This window comes from Bombina bombina, chromosome 4 (assembly GCF_027579735.1).
Source record: "Bombina bombina isolate aBomBom1 chromosome 4, aBomBom1.pri, whole genome shotgun sequence".
Taxonomy (NCBI): Eukaryota; Metazoa; Chordata; class Amphibia; order Anura; family Bombinatoridae; genus Bombina; species Bombina bombina.
In genome coordinates this window covers 904,957,097-904,983,538 of record NC_069502.1, presented here as the reverse complement: position 1 = coordinate 904,983,538, position 26,442 = coordinate 904,957,097, and the positions used below count along the sequence as shown (strand labels likewise).

Here is a 26,442-nt window from a genome sequence, read left to right as displayed (position 1 = left end):
CACAGATCCCTGACCGTCAGGTTTTAATGTTGATTTATTATTGCTGTTAATATTTACACACATGTACAATTTGTACTCCTGCCTTTTCAGCTACAGTATTTGGGAGACTAGGTACATGGGGTGTAGATGACTGCCTTCTCTCTCAGCGGCCAAAGCAGAGTTTGGATACATTACCTATTGTAAGAGCTAATAAAATTCTTTATAAAAGAGTGCTGAATTCCCTGTCTTTTATCCAGGATTATAATCCAGGATTTTTTCTCTCTTTTAAACCCATTACATAATATTAAAGGGTCTGCACCACATTCATTGATATATATTTTTACAATCAGTATTTAGCAACACTGGTTGGTCTAATAATCTTAGCTCTAAGCAGCTGCGCTTTACACTCGCTGGATTTCAGATATAAATACTTTTATTGTGGTAATGTTTCGGGGTCCACAGACCCCTTCCTCAGACCTGGTCTGAGAAAGGGGTCTGTGCACCACCAAACGTTACCACAATAAAAGTATTTATATCTGAAATCCAGCGAGTGCAGTCCTTTACTGGAATTGACTGTGAATACTACTGACTTGGCACCCTGGTTGATGACCTAATGATATTGTGAGTGCAGATACACATGGAGGATAGAATATATATATATATATATATATATATATATATATATATATACACACACACACACACACACACATATATATATATATATATACATACATACACATATAAATCTTATGATATATTTTATTACTGAAAAGCAAATACATAATACATTGCAGTCTCCTCTGTTATCCAAGTGAATTTACATGAGCAATAACCTAAGTTCTATCTCTAGTGCTAAACCTGGTCCAAAACATAAATTCAAATAAGATGTTAAATTATAGAAAGTAAAAAAAAATTACTAAAAAGAATAAAGATGCAGATGTCACAAAGCACTAAGGCACAGGAAAACAAAACTAACACATTTGATAAATCTGCACACACAAAAAAATACTAATTAAAAACTTTGTATAGCTTTATTTGATATTTAAAAGAGGTAGAAGGTAAGAATACTTTTTTTTTGTTTTTTTAAATAATGCATTTTAAAATTTGCAGTATAAATCATATTTCAACTTTTCTCCCAGTTGTGTTCCTGCAAGGAACTGTTCAAATTTAGAATCCACTTCTTGGCTTTGTTCTTCAGTGAAAAGGCTCTTCCAGTCTCCAATTTCTCCTATGAGGAAAAGCAAACAAAATATTGTAATATTAAAAAAAAAAAAGTGTCTTTATTTTAAATGGATATAAAAGGTCAAAAATGAAATGTCCATGGGTACATTTCAATGTGAAATAGAAACTTCAATGTGAAATAGAAACTTCCATTAGCAAAATTGCTTCTAGTAAAAGTTATTTTTCTGCAGCATACGCACATATCCTGTGAAGGGCCAAGTATTCAAACGCCACATCTGGTATTGATCTGTATTGCTTCTGAAAATGTAATTTGTGACATACAAGCCACTACTGACAATCTGGAAACTATGGGGTTTTAATTCTGGTGCACGGGCCTTTACAAGATATGTGCGTATGCCGCATGAAAAACCACTTAGAACTTTTACTAGAAGCATTTATGCTAATGGAAGTATATTGCAAAAATACTTATATTTTTAAACTGAAGTTTACCCATGCACATTTCATTGTGGACCTTTCTATACCTTTAAAGGGACACTGAACCCAATTTTTTTCTTTAATGATTTAGATAGAGCTTGCAATTTTAAGCAAATTCCTAATTTACTCCTATTATCAATTTTTCTTCGTTCTCTTGCTATCTTTATTTGAAAAAGAAGGCATCTAAGCTAAGGAGCCAGCACATTTTTGGTTCAGACCATGGACAGCACTTGTTTATTGGTGTTGTCCAATCAGCAAGGACAACCCAGTTTGTTCACCAAAAATGGGCCGGCATCTAAACTTACATTCTTGCTCTTCAAATAAAGATACCAAAAGAATGAAGAAAATTTGATAATAGGAGTAAATTAGAAAGTTGCCTAAAATTGCATGCTCTATCTGAATCACAAAAGAAAAAAATCTGGGTTCAGTGTCCCTTTAAGCATAGTGTTATATTTAGCTTGTGTTTCTTTAAGAGGTTGTGGGTCCCACTGCTTATTAAAAAAAAATCTAGTGTCTACACATAACAACAAAATAGGGTTGCTAGGTGGCCAATATTTTAACTAGCTGTCCTGTAATCTGTATGTTAAACTAATGGTACTCAATCGATTGGGTAGATTTCTGAGGTCTGCTATGGGCATATAACTATGGGGATTTAGGCAATGGGGTCTGTTTTTGTTATATGACTCCTAGAAGCAGAAAGACTATGTTTGATCATGACCCACCTACCTCTTTCACACCAACCACCTGCTTGGTCATACGTATACTAGTATTTATTGTAGAGGACAACTGGTAACTCCACTCCAAAACCATATGTAAAGCTTAACTCTAAGCTACTAAAACAGCTGCAATTTCCTAAATCAGTTTCCCAAACAGGAGCTCTCAACCATCCTGCATTCTGAGGTTTTGGAGACACAGGTCATGCCAACAGTTTTAAAGGGACAGTAAAGTACTAATTAAACTATCATGATTCAGATACAGCAGGAAATTTTAAACAACTTTCCAATTTATTTTTATCGTCAAATTTGCCGTTTCTCTTAGTATTTTTTGTTAAAGGCTAAACCTAGGTAGGCTTATAGACTGATTTCTAAGACTATGCAGGCCACCTCTTATCTCACTCTCTGGCAGTAAATAGCTAATTACATGTACTGTTTGTTCATGTGTGCCATATAGATAACATTGTGCTCACTCCAGTGGAGTTATTTAAAAGGGACATGAAACCCAAAATTTTTCTTTCATGATTCAGGTAGAGAATACAATTTTAAACAACTTTCCAATTTACTTGTATTATTTAATTTGCTCCCTTCTCTTGTTATCCTTTGCTGAAAGGTTTATCTAGGCAAGTTCATTAGCAGCAGAGAACCTAGATTCTAGCTGTTGATTGGTGACTGAATATATATATATCAATTGTGATTGGCTCACCCATGAATTCAGTTAGAAACCATAAGTGCATTGCAGCTTATTCAACAAATGATACCAAGAGAATGAAACAACTTAGATAATAGAAGTAAATTAGAAAGTTGTTTAAAATTGTATTTTCTATCTGAATCATGAGAGAGAGAAAATTTGGGTTTCATGTCCCTTTAAGTCAGCACTAATTGCCTGAAATGCAAGTCTGTCAAAGGATCTGATAAGGAGGCAGTCTGCAGAAGCTTAGATACAAGGTAATTACAGAGGTAAAACAGAGCATACCATTTTAATTCTATTATTACATTTGCTGAATTCCCATGATATTTTTTGTTGGAGATCTGCCCGTCACAGTAACACCTCACAGCCAAAACATTTTCAATTAATCTAGAGCACTGTGTGCTATGAGATGCAAGTTTTCAACTGATCCCAGAAATATATTTTGGAGTTTGAAAAGCCAAAACTTTCTTTTTTTTTCTTAAGCAATCTGGAATGGAGTACTTTTTAATAAAATGTTTTACTTTAAACAGTTTTTTTTATCATAAATTTGCATATATTACTTAAAAGTGTATATAGATATTTGTTTGTCCAGTACCAGGTAAAATCAACAGTTAATTAGCCACTACATACCTTTTCGGAAAAACACATGACCCAATTTGCCGTGGGTCTCACTAGAGTTCTCCTTCATAGATTTAAAAGAAGTTGCATTTTCAACTGTATTAAGTTGATCATCCGTCAAAGAGAGACCAAAGAATTCAGATATCTTTTTAAGTTTTGATGTATAATCCTAAATACAGAAAACAACATTACTCAAGTCATTTACTTTATATATGTGTATTCCTAAAGGGACATGAAACCCAAAAATGTTTTTTCATGATTCAGAGAGAGCAAACAACTTTCCAATTTACTTGATCAAATTTGCTTCACTCTCTCTCTGTATCTTTTGTTGAAAAGCATACCAAGGTAGGCTCATAAGCCGGGAGGTAGCTGTTTATTTGTGGCTGAACAAATATACCTCTTATCAATTTGTCTTACTGGTGTGTTCAGCTAGCACCCAGTAGTGCATTGCTGCTCCTTTAATAAAGGATTAAAGGTAGAATGAAGCAAAATTGATAATTGAAACACATTGGAAATTTGTTTAAAATTATATTATCTAACTGAATAATAAAAGGGAAAAAAATTGGGATTTCATGTCCTTTTAAGTTTTGTTTTTTAATTTAAAAGTAAGTAACATTCTATATAAGAAACCTGGCCCCAATTTATAAATCATTCTACAAGGTTGTCACAATCTATAAGGTTGTCACAATCTATAAGGTTGTCACATTCTTAAAAGGTGCTGGGAGGGGATTGTTAAACTGCACCTCCCCATATATTTTCCCAACTAATGTTGTTATACACAGCCCCTCAAATAAGCCACAATAAACAGGTTTAGAAGTCCCAGTGCTTATTTATACTTCATTTTTACAACATGAAGTCAGTGTTGATACTTAATTTCTACATCATGAATATCACTAAAAAACTGCTTGGTTCTACTCTACAACAGAGCTGATATTTCCGAGCTTATTCCTAATTAAAATTGACTTCCTAGTGGAAAAATTACAATGAATGAATTGTAATTTTTACACTACTGTTTAAATCCCACCAAAGGGTTAAACACATAGCTAAAGTCTTATTTGGAAGTGACAGAGAATTGCTGATTGGCTTACCAGCTGTATCATGTTGGGGGGATCAGCAATTCTCTTTGGCCATCAAGAAAGACTTGACCGGTTTTTAACTTCTTTGCGGGAGATAAAAACACATATTTAAAGGGTCAGTAGTAAAAATAATGATATGGTCCAACCAATTAGAGCATGTCATTTATGCACAAGATTGTTAAAGGGACATTAATCACTGTCCTTTTAAATAAACCATTGTTGTCCACCTCTGACTGTATTAAGAAACTACAAGGGTGAGATGTGTCTGGGCTGACCAGAAATAACCTTTAACTCCTTGAGTGCTAACGATGGCTCTGAGCTGTCGCGGAGTTCTCCACTCAGGTTCTAACGACAGCTCAGAGCCGCTGCTAGCACTCTCCCACCTTGAGGGAGATCTGGGGGCTCCCACCCGATCCTACCCCGGTGATCGGGCCTGTATAGTGACAGGCATTGCCGGGGCTTAACGTTTTGTGCGGTGACAACTTACAGCTTAGCACCCAGGTGGGAAAGTGCTTAGCACTCAAAGGGTTAAAACCCAACTCATCAATCTCACTGCTAAATAGCCAATGCCCCTTTATCAACTCTTATCATTTTGTGATGTCTTGGATTCCTTGCTCAGGCTAAGCCTTTATGCCATTAAAAGGGACACTAAACCCATTATCTATTATTTGTTCTCTTGCTATCTTTAATTTAAAAAGTAGGAATGTAAAGCTTAGGAGCCGGCCCATTTTCAGTTCAGCATCCTGGATAGTGCTTGCTTATTGGTGACTACATTTAACCACCAATAAGCAAGCGTAACCCAGGTCTAAACCAAAAATGGACCCGGCTCATAAGCTTAGATTCAAATAAAGAAAGCAAGAGAAAGAAGAAAAATTGATAATAGGAGTAAATTAGAAAGTTGCTTAAAATTGCATGCTCTATCTGAATCATTAAAGAAAAAAAATGTGGGTTTAGTATCTGTCACGGATATCAGACGGCTAAGGCTACCCCCCACCCCCCTACAACCTCACCCCTGTTGTTTCTCAGTGGTTTTGGGCTCCTCAGAGCAACCACCATCTCTGGAGACTGTTTGTTTGCTTTATGTTGGCATGTTTTTGTGTTCAGAGAAGAGTTGGTTTATGACCAGGAAAACCCTCCTAGGCTGTCCGGGCTCCTGGAACTCCCTGTCGGCCACCTCACAACGGCCCCTAGGGAGGACAAGAGGTGGGGTAATTACCGGAGGGGAGCTCCTTTGGGAACTGGGGGTTTTGGACACCCCTAACCCCATAACTTCAACGGACTGTAACTCCGGTCCCCAGTAACGAATCATGCTGATTTTTGGACTATGGCATCTGGTGAGAGCTTTAAAATGACACACTGGAAGTGCCGCCGCTCCACCGGGATCACCCGAAACCACCACCCCTAAGTATTGGGATTATGTGAGACTGTGGCTCCTATGGAGGTGCCAGGCTGTCTGGAGGGGCGGGAATGGTGGGAAAATAGTGGGATTGTCCAGGGTCTTATCAAGATGAACTGTCTGTATAAAAGGAGTGTAGGTTTTCAATAAAATCAGTTCCTGTGTAACCTGAATGCTAGTGTGTCTAGTTATTTGGGTGAGCTCCAGGTAAAATCACTATCCTGAGCTACATAGCAGCCTGTTCCAGGCAGAGGAAGGACACGCTGGAAGAGCTACCTAGTCTGGGTAGCTGGAGTCTGCCACAGGGTGGGACTCTGAGTACTGGTGCTGTCGGGCATCAGGGGTGGCTACAGGCTGTGGTCACTTGCCAGCTACATAGCTGCAGTCAGCAGGGAGGAAGCAGGACCCCTTTTGGCGGAGCTACCCAGTCGGGGTAGCCGGGGGTATCTGTCACATTGGCTGGCAGCAGTGGGATCTGCTTCTTTTACAAGGTTCCTGCTGACAGAGGAGACGTACCACAGTAGCCAGTACATATGGAGGCAGAGTTCCTAGGGAGAGTACAAAAGATGCTGACTGGAACAAAGGATCCTTGTTCGGAACAGGACATTCTGACATGGAGGAACCTTGCCCTCCGAGACCTATGGGGGGAGGCTCTGCAACAGGAGCAGGAAAATGGAAAGGTCCTCCCCACGAATGACACGAGATTCCGGGTACGGTGGACCGTGAGACTGCCTTTCCTGGGAGAACAGCCAAAGAAGGAATGGCTAGCTGTTCTACATAGACTGATCCAGCAAGAGATGTGGGTGGAGGACGGCTATCGAGCCCTCCAATGGCTCGCTATGCAAGTGCAGCCATGGCTGGAGGAAGGATTCCCCACAGAGGGCTTTGGCTTCAGTGGCCCTGGATTGTTGTTTACAAAAAGAAGGACAGAGGACCCACAGTTTGGGAGCGAGACAGACCAGGGTCTGGAGGATATCTCTGGGCTCCAAGAGGAACTGCTGGATCTTTTGGAGGAGACCTAGCTGCTGGACAATCTGGATTTTATAATTGACCAGGAAGAGGCACTGGTCAAGGAATACAAGAAGCTGCTGGATCTCGCTAAGCAGCGTGCCAGGGGCATACAGATCTGGGGTGCAGCCCTCTGGGATTCATGGAGCTCGAATGTGGAGGTGTGGCAGCAAAGAGAAAGGGAACCAGGGCTGCTGGATCCTGATCAGCAGTCTGGCTCTGAGCTTATAGACTTGGACAAGGGAGTCACTCCAGCAGAAGTGCTGACAACAGGGCAGAGAGCCGCCAGCCTCTTCCCAGCACCTGTAACAGCTCAAGGAAACCTGGGAGCAGAGGTAGTCATCCTCCCTCTACTTACAGAGAACCCCTTGCAGGTAGAGATGGATGTCAATAACCCCAGTAGCAGAACCCCTTCCCGGGAGTGGAGACAGTCGGTCTCTCTCCCCAGCGGCAGAGCTAGGAGCCGGGAGAGGAGACAGTCGGTCTCTCTCCCCAGCAGCAGAGCCATCCCCTGGGAGCAGAGGTAGTCATCCTCCCTCCCGTAAACAGAACCCCTTCCCGGGAGAGGAGACAGTCGGTCTCTCTCCCCAGCGGCAGAGCCAGGAGAGGAGACAGTCGGTCTCTCTCCCCAGCTGCAGAGCCATCCCCTGGGAGCGGAGGTAGTCGTCCTCCCTCCCCGTAAACAGAACCCCTTCCTGGGAGTGGAGACAGTCGGTCTCTCTCCCCAGTGGCAGAGCCAGGAGCCGGAAGAGGAGACAGTCGGTCTCTCTCCCCAGTGGCAGAGCCATCCCCTGGGAGCGGAGGTAGTCGTCCTCCCTCCCCGTAAACAGAACCCCTTCCCGGGAGAGGAGACAGTCGGTCTCTCTCCCCAGCGGCAGAGCCATCCCCCGGGAGCGGAGGTAGTCGTCCTCCCTCCCATTACAGAGAAACCCCTGCAGGGAGAGATGGGTATCGATATCTCTCCCCAGCGGCCAAATCCCTTTCTGGGAGAGGAGACAGTTGGTCTCTCTCCCCAGCGGAAGCACAGTTTCCCATGGAGCGGAAGTAGCAGACCTCCCTCCCCAGCGGTAGATCTCCTTCTCGGGAGAAGAGACAGACGGACTCTCCCCTTAGTAGCTTGGCAGGGTCACTACCCTTTTCTTGTCCCGGAATATATTTCTCACAGGGGGCAGTCATTGCATTGGGCAAGGAGGATAAAAGTGTATTCAGTTGGTGCCACATGTTTGGGCACCCGAGCTTTACCTGCCCCACCAAGGAGCAACCTCCCCCTCTGGTCTGGGGTGGGAATACAGCTGGGAAACCGGCACTAGCTTTGTTTGTGGATGGGTCAGCCGGTACTCAACAGAGTGTCACAGAGGAAGACAGTTTGGCCATGGAACTTAAGGACACTGGAACTTGTGGAACAGCAATTGTTTGGGAGCCGGCTTTAGCAAACTTGTTTGGGACTTTGCATTATGTGACTATCCCTGCGCCCAGGGTATAAACTCCAGCAGGAACCCCCCCCCCCCCCCCCCCCGGGTGCCCCAAGCTCAGGAGAGATGGGATAACCTCTCTCAGCAACCGAGAAGTGGAAGGCCACCGTCGGAAAGTCCCAGGCCGACCCGTTAAGGGTCTAGCTGGGTCTGACAAACTGGAGGGGGGGAGATGTCATGGATATCAGACGGCTAAGGCTACCCCCCACCCCCCTACAACATCACCTCTGTTGTTTCTCAGTGGTTTTGGGCTCCTCAGAGCAACCACCATCTCTGGAGACTGTTTGTTTGCTTTATGTTGGCATGTTTTTGTGTTCAGAGAAGAGTTGGTTTATGACCAGGAAAACCCTCCTAGGCTGGCCGGGCTCCTGGAACTCCTGGTCGGCCACCTCACAACAGACACCCGCCTAACCCCTCTCAGGCTGGCCAGGCTCCTGGAACTCCTGGTCGGCCACAGGACAGCAGGAAACCCGCAAACTTTACCTCATGTCGCTCCAGCAACCATGTGCCGCAGAGCTCCGCTCTTTTGGGGATTAGTAGCCCCTAGGGAGGACAAGAGGTGGGGTAATTACCGGAGGGGAGCTCCTTTGGGAACTTGGGGTTTTGGGCACCCCTAACTTCAACGGACTGTAACTCCGGTCCCCAGTAACAAATCATGCTGATTTTTGGACTGTGGCATCTGAGGACCGAAAGCTTTAAAATGACACCCTGGAAGGGCCGCCGCTCCACCGGGATCACCCAAAACCGCCACCCCTAAGTATTGGGATTATGTGAGACTGTGGCTCCTATGGAGGTGCCGGGCTGTCTGGAGGGGCGGGAATTGCAGGAAAATAGTGGGATTGTCCAGGGTCTTATCAAGATGAACTGTCTGTATAAAAGGAGTGTAGGTTTTCAATAAAATCAGTTCCTGTGTAACCTGAATGCTAGTGTGTCTAGTTATTTGGGTGAACTCCAGCTAAAATCACTATCCTGAGCTACATAGCAGCCTGTTCCAGGCAGTGGAAGGACACGCTGGAAGAGCTACCTAGTCTGGGTAGCTGGAGTCTGCCACAGGGTGGGACCCTGAGTATTGGCGCTGTCGGGCATCAGGGGTGGCTACAGGCTGTGGTCACTTGCCAGCTACATAGCTGCAGTCGGCAGGGAGGAAGCAGGACCCCTTTTGGCGGAGCTACCCAGTCGGGTTAGCCGGGGGTATCTGTCACAGTATCCCTTTAAGTATAGCTTTGCATGCATAGTTTTTGAGTCCATCTATTATTGCCATGTTCTGCTTCTACAATCTGCATGGCCCTCAATAACAATGAATAAAATCTAATTTCACAAAGGTTTTAAAGCTAATTGTCATGATATCCAGTTTGTTTTCAATAGGGCAGCATATTACACATATATTAGCAGATCTTCTCAACAAAGTATATTTTATTTTGATATTGATAGTTTCTTCAGGAAATAATTCTGGGGTCAACTCTCAGGTAATCCTACATTGGAAACCATTGGCTTCTCTTAACAGTCTCAATATAAAATGCTAAATCCTACAAATAAATCGGTTTACTACAAAAATATTTTAAAAATAATTATCTTAGTTAAAGGGACACTAAATCATGGATGCTGCCATTATGGAACCTAGGTTACACTGCAGGTATCTGAAGGAGAGCTGCTGCACATGTGCAAACAGGTCAGCACCGGAATATAGTGAAACCTAGATTTCAACATGGCGGCATCCATGACTAGTGGGAGCCGGGAAATAAAATCAATACTATGCTTATAAAATGCATTTAGTGTGTAATGCTATTTACAACGTTTTACAGTGGAGTAACAATGTATTGTGCAACTTCTACATAAAAAGTAATAGATCAGTAGTTCCACAGATTTTCGAGCTGAACCCAATTATTTTCTTTCATGATTCAGATAGAGCAGGCAATTTTAAGCAACTTTCTAAATTACTCCTGTTATTTTTTCTTAATTCTCTTGGTATCTTTATTTGAAAAAGCAGGAATGTAAGCTTACGAGCTGGCCCATCTTTGGTTCAGCACCTGGGTACATCTTGCTGATTGGTGGCTAAATGTACCCACCAATCAGCAAGTGCTATCCAGGGTGCTGAACCAAACATGGTCCGACTCATAAGCTACATTCCTGCTTTTTCAAATAAAGATACAAAGAATATGAAGAAAAATTGATAAATAGGAGAAAATTAGTTGCTTAAAACTGCATGCTCTATCTGAATCATGAAAGTATCTTTAACAACTGGAAGCTAGCACAAAAACCACCATAACTGTCTAGGAAGAATTTTTTTATTATTTAATTTTTTTGCTACTAATAATTAAAAAGTATTTTTTAGTATGTAGTGTAATAGGGACCTATAAAGTAGGACATTTGCATGCCTTTAACTAGGATCCATACCTGAAGTGGAGACAACAAACATAAATCTTAACTTACTTCTTTCATTTCTTCAAATGTCAATAGCAAGATATTTTCATCATCAATGTGCTTGTTCCAAGCAACAGCATGGTCAAAATATGACCCCCATAAAGCTAAAAAAAAAAAAAAAAAGTAAGCTAAATATTTACAATACTGAATACATACAATACTAAGTAGTGCAGATGATTTACACAGCGGGGACACACACATACATACATACATTTCATACATACATACATACATACATACGGCTAGAAATTTCCAGTGATCCACTAGTCCCGTCAATAAACAGCCAACACCTTGCTAGTTTTCTTGCTACATGAGCACTTAGAAATGTATCCACTGCCTGCAGCTAGATAAGAAAGTTACCATTACTAAACTTAAGTTTTATTGTCACATGATTTTGTTGCAAAAGTAGTCAACTGAGAAGGAGCAAGAAACAGACTACAGCTTTTTTATGGTGTCCCCTAGACAGGGACGGAACTACTGCTGATGCGACGGTCGCCATTGCGATCGGGCCCAGCAGGTCCCTCCCACAGGGGGGCCCAACACTTAAGGTTGTATTTTTTTTGGTCCAATATTAATCATTTTATCCAAATATATATTTAACTTTTATTTCAATTTCCAGGTCAGACAGCACAATTGCACAAGACTTGTCACTGACACAACACAAACTTTATTTTAGCTGCCGGTGTTCTGTCCAGAACTGCAATTCATCAAAAACTGCAATCTGACGTCACTTCCGGTGATTCCATACATCTGATTGGTCCGTGTCCAGTTAGTGACAGGATTCACAACCATTCAGATGGGCACTGTAATCACCTATTTTCACTATCTATTTTGCCCCTGCCTGGGGGTTTCATGGGGGGCAAAGCCCCCCTTGTACACCTCATTCTCCTAAGGTTTACTTGGGGAGTATGCCAGAGGATCGGCGGTGCGGCCTCCAGACAGAGGCAAAACAGATATTAAAATAGAAGACGTGACGTCAGATTGCAGTTTTCAACGAATTGCAGTTCTCGACAGAACACCGGCTGTGCTGGAACTTCCCATTTTGGCGCGCACGGCCACGCAGATAGGCTAGAGAGAGTCGGCCTCCTGACTGACTGGCTGCATGTGTAGTCTCCTCAACTGTCTTGTGACTGCATGTGCAGCTTAGGAGTCAAGTCTGGAACTGGTCTGTACTGCAGCCAGCTAACGCAGTAGTGACTCAGTGAGACCGGAGAACTTGAAGTGTGGAGAGACATCTAGTGGCAGCCATGGTCGGTGAGTGTGAGCCGCGTGTTATGTCCTCTGGCTGAGAAAGTGAGAGAGTGAGAATCTCCCTTCCCTAATGTTAGAAGCAAATAGCACTGTGAGACAAAGGGTGCAGCTTTATAGTGTATAGATATTGTTCAATTCTACACCTTCTAGTCTGGTTTGTATTAGACTTTTTATAGCATGCAAACTTTTTTATTAGTAGTCAATTATTTCCTATATAAATGTAAGAGTTCATAACAATACAGGAATAATTGTAAATACATACACATATACAAATGGGTGGGAAAATATCAATATACTTTACTGATTAGGGGAAATTGCCAAATGATTCATTTCTGACTCACCCAAGATTAGTGGAGATATAGATATATATAGATATATATAGATATGTAGATATATACACACACACACACACACACACACATACATAAATATACACACACACATATACATACATATTAGTGCCCAGCACTGAAAATAAAGTTTACAAACTACATCATGTACTTGCAACTCATGGATACACTTAGGGTTGCCACCTCAGCCATGTTTTCCTGGACACTTATGAGTTATACATGCTCCAGGGTGTGCAGGGAGGAACATGAATTTCAACCCTGGATAGCACTCAAATAGTGACACTGAACAGCACTATTCATGTCCCTCTCTGCACACCCTGGAGCATGTATAACTCATAAGTGTCCAGGAAAACATGGTCGAGGTGGCAACCCTAGATACACTACAGCCCCTATCGTCCTACTACAGTGTGTGATTATATATGTGTGTGTATCATAAAAAAATGTAAAAAATGTATGTAAATTTTTTTATTTTATTTACATAACACACCTTGATAACTAATTCTGTGTGCACTAATCAGACAGAGTTAGACCGAAAGCGTATTATGCATATTTTACATTCAAATGTTTTTCACATGAAAAAAAAAAAAAAACTTAATTTTTATTATTAAAATATATAGAATATATTGAAGGGGAGAATAAGACAGTGCGGTCGCAATACCCTTAGTCCTTTAGTTAGCGTGCGTCGGATTTTGGTCACAGACAAAACTTTTATTTTTAACTTGCAATATGTGTGCCTAGGGGGCGATTTATCAAGCTGAGGCAGACAGGGGCGTACATACGTGCCCCTGTCCACCGCAGCTCGCCTCTGGCAGGCTGAATTCCTCTGGCGGAATTCATCATTGCACACAAGTGCTATTTTGCGCTTGCGTGCAATCCCGCCCCCTACCCGAGCACAGCCAATCACGTGTGGCCAGAAGCTGTCAATCTATCCGGTCAGACTTTACCAGGGAAATTGAAATTTGACACTTTAGAGGTGGCGAAAGGTTAGGAAATGACCGCTGCTTGTTAAATACGGCGTGCAGGTTCTCTTTTGAGAACCTGCAGTCATACGGGGTCGAAAGGCTTGTGAAGCCTTTGATAAATCGACCCCTTAAGATCTTGAGGTGTTATCGCTCAAGCGAAAGCACTAAATTGCGTGCCAATTATAATCTGGCCCCATATTGGTAGCTGCAGGATGTTAAAGGATCATATTAGAGAGCAACTTAACTTAATTTATACAGACCATTCAAAACTTTTCACACTACATAATGAGGTCAAAAAAGAATTCTAGGTCCAGGCTTTAAATTTTGTATCAGTACATAGAGTAAAAGATAGGTTTAAAAATCTATTACACCTAGAGGCAAATCTTTGCTCTTAAAATCCAGAAACCTTATATAGTATAAAGAACATATGGGACATAAATCTATAAAAACTATATACTATTGTATAGAGGAATTATATATATTTTTTAAAGTATGGTCTTTATAACAATAATTCTGCTTCAGTTAGGGTGCCACCACTTTCAAACCAAGGCTACACTGCGGGTATCTGAAAAAGAGTTGCTGTACATGCGCAAACACATCAGCACTGGGAAGAAGTGAAAGGTAAATTTTAACATAGCGGTACCCATGGAGTAGAGGGAGCAAGGAGTAACCTGAATACTATGCTTAAAAATTATTTAGTGTTTAATATCCCTTTAAAAGGGACACTGAACCCAATTTTTTTCTTTCATCATTCAGATAGAGCATGCAATTTTAAGCAACTTTCTAATTTACTCCTACTATCAATTTCTTTGTTCTCTTGGTATCTTTATTTGAAAAAGCAGGAATGTAAGGTTACGAGCTGGCCCATCTTTGGTTCTGCACTTGGGTACAGCTTGCTGATTGGTGGCTAAATGTACCCACCAATCGGCAAGCGCTACCTAGGGTGCTGAACCAAAAATGGGTCGGCTCATAACCTTACATTCCTGCTTTTTCAAATAAAGATACCAAAAGAACAAAGACAAATTGATAGTAGGAGTAAATTAGAAAGTTGCTTAAAGTTGCATACTCTATCTGAATGATGAAAGAAAAAAATTGGGTTCAGTATCCCTTTAATATCAATATTACAAACAAAAGGAGTAATTTTTTTACAATTACCAATATCACACATTTTTAGATGTTACATAGGAATTTATAGTAGCATACAATATAGCTGGAGAGTTATATGCATAAAAATATTTTTGTTTTTAAAGATTTATGTACATTCATATTCTTATATGCGATTCGCTATCTGATCCCTAACAGATAGAGAAGGTGAATAATTAGATATTACCATCTTTACAGAATCTATTTGAGTCAGTATCTTACCTAGAAACAAATGAGGTCACTTAATTTTACTTTTAGATATGTATTGTATTGACTGTAGCAGCAACAACTGAAGTGTAGATAAGTACATACTTGTCATTTGTTGATATCTTAACTGATTCATAAAATAACTATTGGTTTCTATTGACAATCCACATATATGGTATCTTCATATCTGTGATTATACAGAATTTCTGGTGGGTGTGTATATACACTGGCAGAGAGGTTTTAATAGTTTGCTATATTTTCTTAGAAGTTAGTCATCTTTGAAAGCGAAATGCGTCAAATAACATTGTGGGCGTCAATGTGTTTGCTCAAGTAAGTCATGTTTTTAACTTTTGTAAATAAAATAGACATGTTATCATAGCCTGAGCCACAATTCATAACTATTTTCTTGCACATCTTATGTCGACCTATAAAGGAATATTTGAATGGTTTTAACTGTCACATTGTTCAGCTTTAATTGGATCAGGCTGAGAGGGATGATTCCACACACAAATCATTAATCAATAGTCAAAGTATTAGAAGTTTATATTACCACCTTAGCTTATCAGAGAACATATATACAAACAGTATTCATACATATAGGTAGTAAGTAACATTCGTGCGTTTAAGACAAAATGCCTTTAAGAATTAAGTTACACTGCTTCACATGTATTTCTCGGTCCTGCTCTGTTGTCTGTTAACATAGCAGACAGCATCCTTATCTCAGAAGAGGAAGGGGGATCACATTCCAATGCGGAGTGTTCAAAATCTGTCTGAGAGAATATACTTTGTTTTGAGAAAAAGCTGTTAAGTTAGACTAACAATTGCTACACCAACAGTTACTTAATTATTAGAGTTGCTAAGGGGGGCGGATTAGTTTAGAAGGATTAGATTGAGGAAGTCCTTTTTGGGGAGAAGTTTCTGGCAACATCTTCGAGAGATGTCTAACATATGCCTTATTTGACATCCAAAGATAAGTAACTCATTTATAGTACAACCATCATCTTGCTATTACTGTCTTATGATTGCAATAAATTCATAATAAACACTGCTATTGTTATACTGCATTCATGTGTGAGCTTCCATTTTGTCCGTAACCGTGAAAGTGCACACACGTTCCATTTTGCCAGAGTAAGGAAAGTGAGTCTTTCAATTAAATAAAATATGTTTGGTTAAAAATTAAATATAAAAAAAAAAAAAAAAAATACCACATTTCAAGTTCTACCAATTCATTAGTATTGCATGTATTGCAGCCAATATGTTAAATGGAATTGTAATCATGGATTTTGTAATTAGAACCATGTACAGTTACTCTTATGCTACCTTAGTTGGGAATATTTTTTGTTTTAGCATTAGGATATTTAAGTGTGAATTCTGATATATATATATAAAAGGAAAAATATTAATCAGGTCCTCAGTGGCACAGGGGATCTGGAACTAGATGCTACACTCTAGAAGTTCATAGTAAACTATCAGTTTTGGGTTTCATAAAAAGAACATATAGAAAATTAGCCATTAGGTCCATCTTAAACATGGAAGAAATGTGTTCAAACAACCTTGTATGCAAATGAACTTGCAATACCTTTTTCCTCCTTAAACAATACAATTAAAGGGACAGTCAATTAAAATTAAACTTTCATGATTCAGATAGGTCATGCAATTTTAAACAACTTTACAATTTACTTTTATCATCTAATTTGTTTTGTTCTCTTGGTATTCATTGTTGAAAGCTAAAACCTAGGTAGGCTCATATGCTAATTTATAAGCCATTGAAGCTGCCTCTTATCTCAGTGTATTCTGAAAGTTCTAAACAGTTAGACAGTGCTAGTTCATGTGTGTCAAATAACATTGTGCTCACTTATGTGGAGTTGTTTATGAGTCAGCACTTATTGGTTAAAATGCAAGTCTGTCAAAAGAACTGAGATAAGGGGGCAGTCTGCAGAAGCTTAGATACAAGGTAACCACAGAGGTAAAAAAAAGTGTATTAATATAACAGTGTTGGTTATGCAAAACTCTTGGGAATGGGTAATAAAAGGGATTATCTATCTTTTTAAACAATAAAACATTTCAAGTAGACAGTCCCTTTAAAGGGACATTATACACTCATTTTTTCTTTGCATAAATGTTTTGAAGATGATTTACTTATATAGCCCATAAAGTTTTTTGTTTTTTTTTATATATGTATAGTTTTGCTTATTTTAAATAACATTGCTCTGATTTTCAGACTCCTAACCAAGTCCCAAAGTTTTAGGAGAATACTGACGTATACCTACTCCAGCTTGCTCCTGTTTGTGTAAAGGGTCTTTTCATATGCAAAAGAAGGGGGAGGGGGGAATGTCTTATTTCCCACTTGCAGTGGGCTTTCCAGTAACTTTTTCAACAGAGCTAAACTGGATGCTTCTAAGTAAGTTTTTAAACAGTTTTATACTGGATTTTTATATCAGTATCTGTGCATCTTATTTTTTAGAGTAGTGTCTATTACATGCAGTTATATAAAAATTGATGTATACTGTCCCTTTAATTTAGATGAGATTCTGAAAGATCTAAATATAAATCATGTTATGTTTTGATTTCTCCCATAAAAAATAAATAAAAAAATATATGCATGAAATTTTGTGTTCTCAAGGGTAGGTTAAGAAACACATAACTCAAAAGTAAAGACCTTTATATGGTGGGGTAGAATTGAATTTGTATTAAAAGATTATTATTATTATTATTATTATTATTATAACAATACAACAATGATACAATATTTTTAAGAGACATGAAAAAATGTATCAAATACTGGAGGAATTGAGGGCCCTATTCCAATGGGAACAAGTCTTACAGCTTTAGTTTACGACTTATCCTGTATTTTTATTTTTGCTTTTCAGGAGTGTAACTACAGGGGTTTTAGAGGTCTCAGTTAAGATTGGGCCAACACCTCTAGGTGGTCCATATGCCCCTCAAATCAGTAATGGTGTTGCTACATGGGTACCTGGTGGGTCCTGTGCTCCACCTGCTTTCTGTCTAGCTTATCTATATGCCCCTGAAAAACTAGGCTCACAGTGTAAGAAAAATGTTTGGATTTGCATTTACGAATATGGTAGCAGGGTTTCCAAGATGGCTGCCACAGTTGCTCTATAGAAAACCTGCCACCATATTTGTACAGGAAGTGAAAATCTATTGTTATGGACTATCCAAGGTGGAAGGATGACTAGAAATAGGGGGCCCCACCACAACCTTTGCTGAGGAGCCCAATTAGATCTAGTTATGCTCTTGTTGCTAATTGATGCTAACTAGCACTGTCATTATTTTTTTGCAAGAAAGGTGGCAATCTTAGGTTAACTAATATACATACAGATTGTTTCTCCCTTTAACAAATTGGCTTACTGGACCCTTGAAAACGTAGCTCTTCTATAATAATCTCATCATTTGTTTATGAAAGTTTAAACAATTAAAAAAACTGCACCTTTTCCATTTATGTAATCCTGGAAAAATAAATCCCAAGAGCTGTATTTTGGCAACACTGGATTATTGTTACAGAAATGATAATATGAGACAGCTGTGTCTTTGGGATTTCGGAATATCACCAACATCTGTTTAAAGGAAAAACAAATATGGAAAATAAATAAAAAGAATGAAATCAATCACCCACAACATTATAATACGACTATCATTATTGCTCCTAACACTATTAAAAATACCTTAATGCCATGTATTATGTCTGAAGAATATTTTAAATAAAAGTGTCACTAAAAATATTATATTTTACTAAAACAGAAAAGAAAACCAATGGAGGTGATTAAGTTGTAAATACATATAAAAATAAACTGTCAAAAACTTTCATTCAGGTAGAGAATGCCTTTTTCAGAGACTTTTAAATGTTACCAAATTTACTTTGTTCTCTTGCTATCCTTTGTTGAAAAGCATACATAGATAGGCTCAGGAGCACCATTGCCTTACTAGAAGATAGCTCATGATTGGTGGCTACACACATATGCCCCTTGTCATTGGCTCAGCAGATAAAGTCAGTTTGAAAGCAGCAATGCGCTATTAGTACCTAGCTAAACTTAATAATATTCAGGGTTTAAACACATAGGGATAAATCATAATCTATTAGTGATTTGCTCTCAAAATGTATTTTGCTTTCCAGCCTAATTGGTCTGTTTTTTTTTTTTTTATCAAAATGCAAAATGTGTCTTTGAGTTAAAAGCTCACAGCCACAATGCCTTTTCAACAGAAAAGTCCCTGAAAAGGCCTTTTTGTGTGTTAAGTACTTGTTTTTGGGATAGGATCTGGGAAACTGACATATACAATAGCCCTTTCACATCTCTTACGGTTACAGTAAAGTGCTCTTGAATTAAGCCCAACGTTCAGTATGTAATGGAAATGCTCATTTACATGTGTGGCATTAACCTATTGCTATCCGATTCCATCCTCACCACTACTTAACCATCTGAATGTCATTTGTATGTAGGTAATGGTGGACATGCTGGGCATGATTCTTCTGTCACTATATTAAATTTGTGCATGTCAATTTTGCTTTAGAATTTCCCTTTAATTCCCATGCACTGGGCAACTCTAACATGAGGTTTGTATATAGCAGTATTTTAATTGAGAACTGATGTAAAAACACAACATGTATAATTGTATCTTGATGGACAAGCAGAAGAAAAAGAAAAAAAAAATAATAAAAATTTTTTTTTTTTATAGATACGTATGTGGCAGATACTATGAATTATTCAGTTTTTTTTCCCCCCCACTACATCCCTTTAATGTAATTAAGCTCTGCCAGAAAAATGGTAAACATCAATTTTATTACATCTGCGTCTCACACTAATTCAGACCCTTTAAACCCACAGAAATACTTGAAAAGAATGCAATAATAATAATGTATTTTTGGTGCCAACAAAAAAGTCACTTTTATAGGCTCACACTATAAAAGGTAACTTTGTCTTGAAATAATTAGATAAAAAAATAGTATTAAAGGGACATGAAAAACAAAATTATTATTTCACGATTAAGATAGAGCATGCAATTTTAAACAACTTTCTAATTTACTTCTGTTATCAAATTTTCTTCGATCTCTTGGTATCTTATGTTGAAAAGCAGGAAAGTATGCTCAGGAGAGTGCACGTCTCTGGAACACTATATGGCAGCAATTTTGCAAGAATGTTATCCATTTCCATGGGCACTAGATGGCAGCACTATTTCTATGTAATGCTCCTGACACCTACCTAAGCCTCTCTTCAACAAAGAAAAACATGGGAACAAAGCTAATATGATAATCATACACATTTGTTTTTCATATCCGTTTAAGTAAAAGAAACAAAAAAAAACATAAAAAGTAGAAATGGAATGCAAATATCGTTATACAAACATTCATACCTTTACTTTCTTCTCAAAGAAAGATTTTGGAATGTCGTCGTAATAAAGATGCGTGCAAAAGACTCTTGGTGAAGGTTGTTGCTTCAGATACTTTAAATAGATGAAAACAGAAATAAAATTAATCAATTCGGTGTTATTATTCAGACTTCTTTATTGATGTCACTTTGAATTGCAAGAGATTTATAGATATATGATATGATATTTCTGCTGAAAAGTTTAGCACAGAATTGGTCTACAAAATTCCACCTTAGATGTTAAAGGAGAATTATGTGGAGCAGTTCAGGGATAAACACCTTTAACACCTTCACTACCGGGACTTTCAGAGAAGAACTTGCTCAAAATACCAGATATTTTTTAGCATTTTTGCTATCACTCCATTTAAACAGAAATAGAGCCTTGTTTTTTTCTATTTACCTGACAAAACTATATATATATATATATATTTTTTAAAGTAGACAACCCAAGGAATTGATCTAGGCCCATTTTGGTATATTTCATGCCATCATTTCACTGCCAAATGCGATTAAAATAAAAATAAATAGTTAACTTTTTCACAAACTGGGTTTCTCACTGAAATGATTTATGTACTGCTTGTGCAATCATTGCACAACTGATTGTAAAGGCTTCTCTGGGATCCCCTTGGTTCAGAAATAGCAGACATGCATGGCTTTGCCATTGGTTTTTGGTAATTAGAAGGCCGCTAATTGCAGCTGCGCACCACACTTCTATTATTCCCGGCAATAAAGGGGTTAATCAGGTAGCTTGTAAGGTTACTTTAAGCTGTAGTGCAGAGATTACCCTCCCACCCCCCTGATCCCTCCCAATCAACTCTTTTCCTTCCCTCAACCCCCCCCCCCCCCCCCCCCCCCCCCCACACACACACACACACTGGTTACCCCCATCTTCGGTATTGACAGACACTCTGACAATGTGAAGTTCTAAGCAAATGTATTTAAAAAAAAAACAAAAACAAAAAAAACACACACAATCTATTTTCTGCAGTGTAGGATCCACCTTTACCCTCCAATACCCGATCTCTCCCAAACAGCTCTCTAACCCTCCCCCCTCTAACTATGCCTGCCATCTTTAGTACTGGCAGCTGTCTGCCAGTACCTATAAAATGTAATTTTTTTTCCATTTTCTGTAGTGTAGTGGTCCCCCAACCTCCCCCCTCCCACAATCATTAGTTAGGGAACTGCCACCCCCAAATTTTTCTGTAGCGTAGTGCCCCTTCCCTCCATTTTTTACAGTGTAGGGCCCTCCCAGTCCCTCCCCCTCCCACACCAACAGCTGATTGTTACAGATGATGATACACACAGTGTCACCATCTGTAAAGATCTAGCAGCTGCCTTCATATGCAACCGGAGCACAGGTCGCATTCCAGTTCCATATGCGGGCAGATGCCTGGAGCTCAGGGACGACAGCTCTCGGCTGTAACTTAACAGCCGAGACTGCTAGAGCTTACTGCAGCTCTGACGTGTATATACGTTGTGCGGTACGATAAGCACAGAACCGCACAACGTATATATACACGTCTTAATGGCCTAAGGACTTGTATGCTGTTAAAATCATGAGACAATACAGCCTTCTATTTACTGTATTATATCAAACTATAATAGAAAACAAAATATAATCCCAAGAGCAAGTAGAAAAGACAAAAATATTACTTCTTTTTTGCACTTACTACAAATAAAGTTCAGTGTATTACATATATTGAATAAATATTCTTGACTGGAAATGATTACTTAATGGTACAGCAAATGTTTTTCTTTTATCCTTATTGTGCAGTATGTGATTTTATATGTACACTCACCAGCCACTTTATTAGGTACACCTGTTCAATTGCTTGGTAACACAAATTTCTAATCAGCCAATCACATGGCAGCAACTCAATGCATTTAGGCATCTAGATGTGGTGAATACGACTTGCTTAAGTTCAAATCAAGCATCAGAATGGGGAAGAAAGGGGATTTAAGTGACTTGGAATGTGGCATGGTTGTTGGTGCCAGACAGGCTGGTCTGAGTATTTCACAAAAACTGCTGATCTACTGGGATTTTCATGCACAACCATCTCTAGGGTTTACAGAGAATAGTCAGAAAAAGAGAAAATATCCAGTGAGCAGCAGTTGTGTGGACGGAAATGCCTTGTTGATGTCAGGAGAATGGGCAGACTGGTTCGAGATGATAGAAAGGCAACATTAACTCAAATAACCACTCATTACAACCTAGGTATGCAGAATATCATCTCTGAATGCACAACACGTCAAACCTTGAAGCAGATGGGCTACAGCAGCAGAAGAGCACACTAGGTGCCAGTCCTGTCAGCTAAGAACAGGAAACTGAGGCTACAATTTGCACAGACTCTCCAAAATTGGATGATAAAAGATTGAAAAAACGTTGTCTGGTCTGATGAGTATTGATTTCAGCTGTGACATTCATATGGTAGGGTCAGAATTTGGCATTAACATGAAAGCATGGATCCACCCTGCCTTGTATCAACGGTTCAGGCTGGTTGTGTAATGGTGTGGGGGATATTTTCTTGGCACACTTTGGGCTCCTTAGTACCAATTGAGCATCATTTAAACTTCACGGCCTACCTGAGTATTGTTACTGACCATGTCCATCCCTTTATGACAGTGTACCCATCTTCTGATGGCTACTTCCAGCAGGATAATGCACCATGTCACAAAGCTCAAATCATCTCAAACTGGTTTCTTGAACAAGACCATAAGTTCACTGTACTCCAATGGTCTCCACAGTCACTAGATCTCAATCCAATAGAGCACCTTTGGGATGTGGTGGAATGGGAGATTTGCATTATGGATTTGCAGAAACTGCATGATGCTATCATGTCAATATGGACCAAAATGTCTGATGTTTCCAACACCTTGTTGAATCTATGCCACAAAGAATGAAGGAAGTTCTGAAGGCAAAAGGGGGTCCAACCCTAGACTAGCAAGCTGTACCTTATAAAATGGCTGGTGAGTGTATAGTATATGGTAGTCAGTAACTCACCTGTTATAAAGCCCCTCTTCAATAAATTATGTACCCCAAAACAGCCCACCATTCTCTCTTCTTAGCCCTTTGGCAAATTAACCTAATCAATCCAATTGATAGCGTCTTCATTTTATTGTAGTACACTCCAGTGCTGGAAAAAGCATGTCAGCTTATCCAGTGCGGGAGCTCACTACAGTAAAGTTATCCGTAAACTGTACTATTGCTATTATTATTGTTTACCAGTAAGAGAAAAAAAAACGTCCAAGTGTAAAGAATTAGTGAAAATGTCCAGTCATGTGATCTGCATATATCATTAAATAAGCACTATATTGTAAAAGATCTACATATAAAATACATGTTTTAAAGCATTTAAAGGGACATGAAACCCAAATTGTTTTATTTCATGATTCATATAGAGCAAGCAATTTGAAACAACGTTTTAATTTACTTCTATGATCAATTTTTCTTTGTTCTCTTGGTATCTTGTTTAAAATCAGAGACAAACTCTAAAACACCATATGGAAGCAGATTAGCAAGAGCACTAGATAGCAGCACAATTTCCTGCAGTGTAATGCTCCAGACACCTACCTAGAGATCTCTTCAACAAAGAATACCGTAGGAACAAAGCAAATTTGATAACAGAAGCAAATTTGAATCTTTTTCTTTTTTAAATTGTATGCTCTGTCTGAATCAGAAAATATTTTTGGGGGTTTCAAATCCTTTTAAGCTTTTCAGTCTGGGGTTGTAAAAATCTTTTAGAAAAACGTATGTTTTTTGTTTTTTAAAGAAAACCAGCATTAATGTCTTTGGGGATTTTTGTAGATAAATCATTTATAAACGATTTCTAAAAGCTTGTGACACACCCTTCACTTTACATTTTTCTTACCTCTACTTTTTCGGGTTTTCCAAATTCTATCATAGCTTGAATTAAAGCTGGTTCCTTACCATGAATTGAATATACCATTTCATGCAGGATTTTTACGGCCCAGTTTGTCCCTTTAAAAAAAAAAAAATATCATTAACTTCCAGTTTGGTTGTCATTCAGCCAGTATTTTACATACATGAGCGGTACCTTTAAAATTCAGGTCAATGTGGGAGAAAGAGAGAAAAGGAAATAGAGAGAGAGAGAGAACTTGAGCAGTGTTTTTTCTGACAAATTTCTGAATTTACTTAAATTTGCTGGCCTCCTGTATCATGTTGAGTGAGATGTTCCCCCCTCTAGCTGTCCCCGAGGAAATACATGGTTGTGACGTTATTTAGAAAAATATATTAATAAAACAACACAATTTATATTTAAATATCAGATTGGACAACTTAAAAGGGACCGTCTACACCAGAATTGTTATTGTTTTAAAAGTTAGAAAATCCCTTTTTTAGCCATTCCCCAGTTTTGCATAACCAACAGTTATAGTTATATATTTTTTACCTCTGTGATTATCTTGTATCTAAGCCTCTGCAAACTGCCCCTTTATTTCAGTTCTTTTGACAAACTTGCAATTTAGCCAATCAGTGATGGCTCCCAGGTAACTTCACGTGCAGGAGCACAGTGTTATCTATATGAAAAACATGAACTAACACCCTCTAGTGGTGAAAAACCTGTTAAAATGCATTCTTAAGAGGCGGCCTTCAATGTCTAAGAAATTAGCATATGAATCTCCTAGGTTAAGCTTTCAACTAAGAATACCAAGATAACAAAGAAAAATTGGTGATAAAAGTAAATTGGAAAATTGTTTAAAATTACATGCTCTATCTGAATCATGAAAGTTTTTTTTGGACTAGACTGTCCCTTTAATGTGAATGTAAAGTTGAATGAATGAATGAATGCCCGGTATTTAAATAAACTCTTAAAAACAGGGGCTCTTTAATTCATTAAACTTTACATTGAAGCAAATTTTTAATAATACTTACCTTTTATTTATGAAAGCCGACCAGCGATCTTCCGCCCGCTGCTCCTGCTGTAGTTAGCAGAGCAATGACGAACCTGGCTTCCTCCAATCATTATATTCCATCCTAGGTGACCAGCTTGTTAGGCCACGCAATGATGGGAGGAAGCCGGATTCATCATTGCAGTGCCAAGTACAGCAAGAGCTGGGGGCAGCGGATCGTCGGTCTGGTTTCATAAAGGAAAAAAAAAAAAAGGTATTTTAAAAAAGTCGCTTCCATGTAAAGTTTAATGAATGTGCCGCTGTTTTTTAAAAACCGGACACATATTCATTAAAGAGACAGTCTACACCAGAATTTTTATTGTTTAAAAAGAGATAATCCCTTTATTACCCATTCCCTAGTTTTGCATTACCAACACAATTATATAAATACAAGGTAATCACAGAGGTAAAAAGTGTATCTAAGCCTCTGCAGACTGTCCCCTTATTTCAGTTCTTTTGACAGACATCCATTTTAGCCAATCAGAGCTGGCTCACTGAAACTCCACATGTGTGAGCACATTGTTATCTATATGACACACATGAACTAACACCCTCTAGTGGTGAAAAACTGTCAAAATGCCCTTAGAGAAGAGGCGGCCTTCAAAGGCTTAGAAATTAGCATATGAACCTCCTAGGTTTAGCTTTCAACTAAGAATAACACAAAATTGGTGATAAAAGTAAATTGGAAAATTGTTTAAAATGACATTCTCTATCTGAAATCATGAAAGTTTATTTTGGACTAGACTGTCCCTTTAAACTTTACATTCACTTTAAGTAAAAAAAAAAAAGTTTCATAGTATGCATTTGCTTGCAGATTGGATATCATAGAAAGTAGTTTAAGAAAATTACTAGAACACACAAAACGGGTCTCTCTCTATTAATTTGAGTCTCATTTTTTTATTGCAGAATATTTATTCAAATCTGCTACTCAATTATTTCAACATGAAATGTTGCAGAAACACTTTTTAAAAAATCTTTTGCAATTTAAAGGGACAGCCTACACCCTAGTAATCTTAAAGTCTTACCTTAGATTAAGCTGCAAATATCCTCCTGAACCCTTTCTATATCATGCAACAGGAATGGTAAAAAAAAAAATATTTTAAAATTAATATTGTTTCAAGCCAGTATGAAATGGTTGCCAAGCTCAACTCACTGATGACATCATGATATGGACTACATCTAGGCACTCTGCTGAATAGCATTAACA

At 38.8% G+C, this 26,442-nt stretch overlaps 1 protein-coding gene across 1 annotated transcript in view; it reads right to left on the bottom strand.

Moving 5' to 3' along the window:
• Positions 1 to 999: 999 nt before the first annotated feature.
• Positions 1,000 to 26,442, bottom strand: part of LOC128657474 (sulfotransferase 6B1) — a 39,903-nt gene continuing 14,460 nt past the window's right edge. The window contains exons 2-7 of the mRNA XM_053711829.1: positions 24,197 to 24,306; positions 20,314 to 20,403; positions 18,395 to 18,521; positions 11,043 to 11,137; positions 3,673 to 3,829; positions 1,000 to 1,210 (exon numbers count right to left, since the gene is read on the bottom strand). Coding sequence (XP_053567804.1) covers positions 1,080 to 1,210; positions 3,673 to 3,829; positions 11,043 to 11,137; positions 18,395 to 18,521; positions 20,314 to 20,403; positions 24,197 to 24,306 — 710 coding nt within the window. The 3' untranslated portion in view covers positions 1,000 to 1,079. The remainder of the gene's footprint in view (positions 1,211 to 3,672; positions 3,830 to 11,042; positions 11,138 to 18,394; positions 18,522 to 20,313; positions 20,404 to 24,196; positions 24,307 to 26,442) is intronic.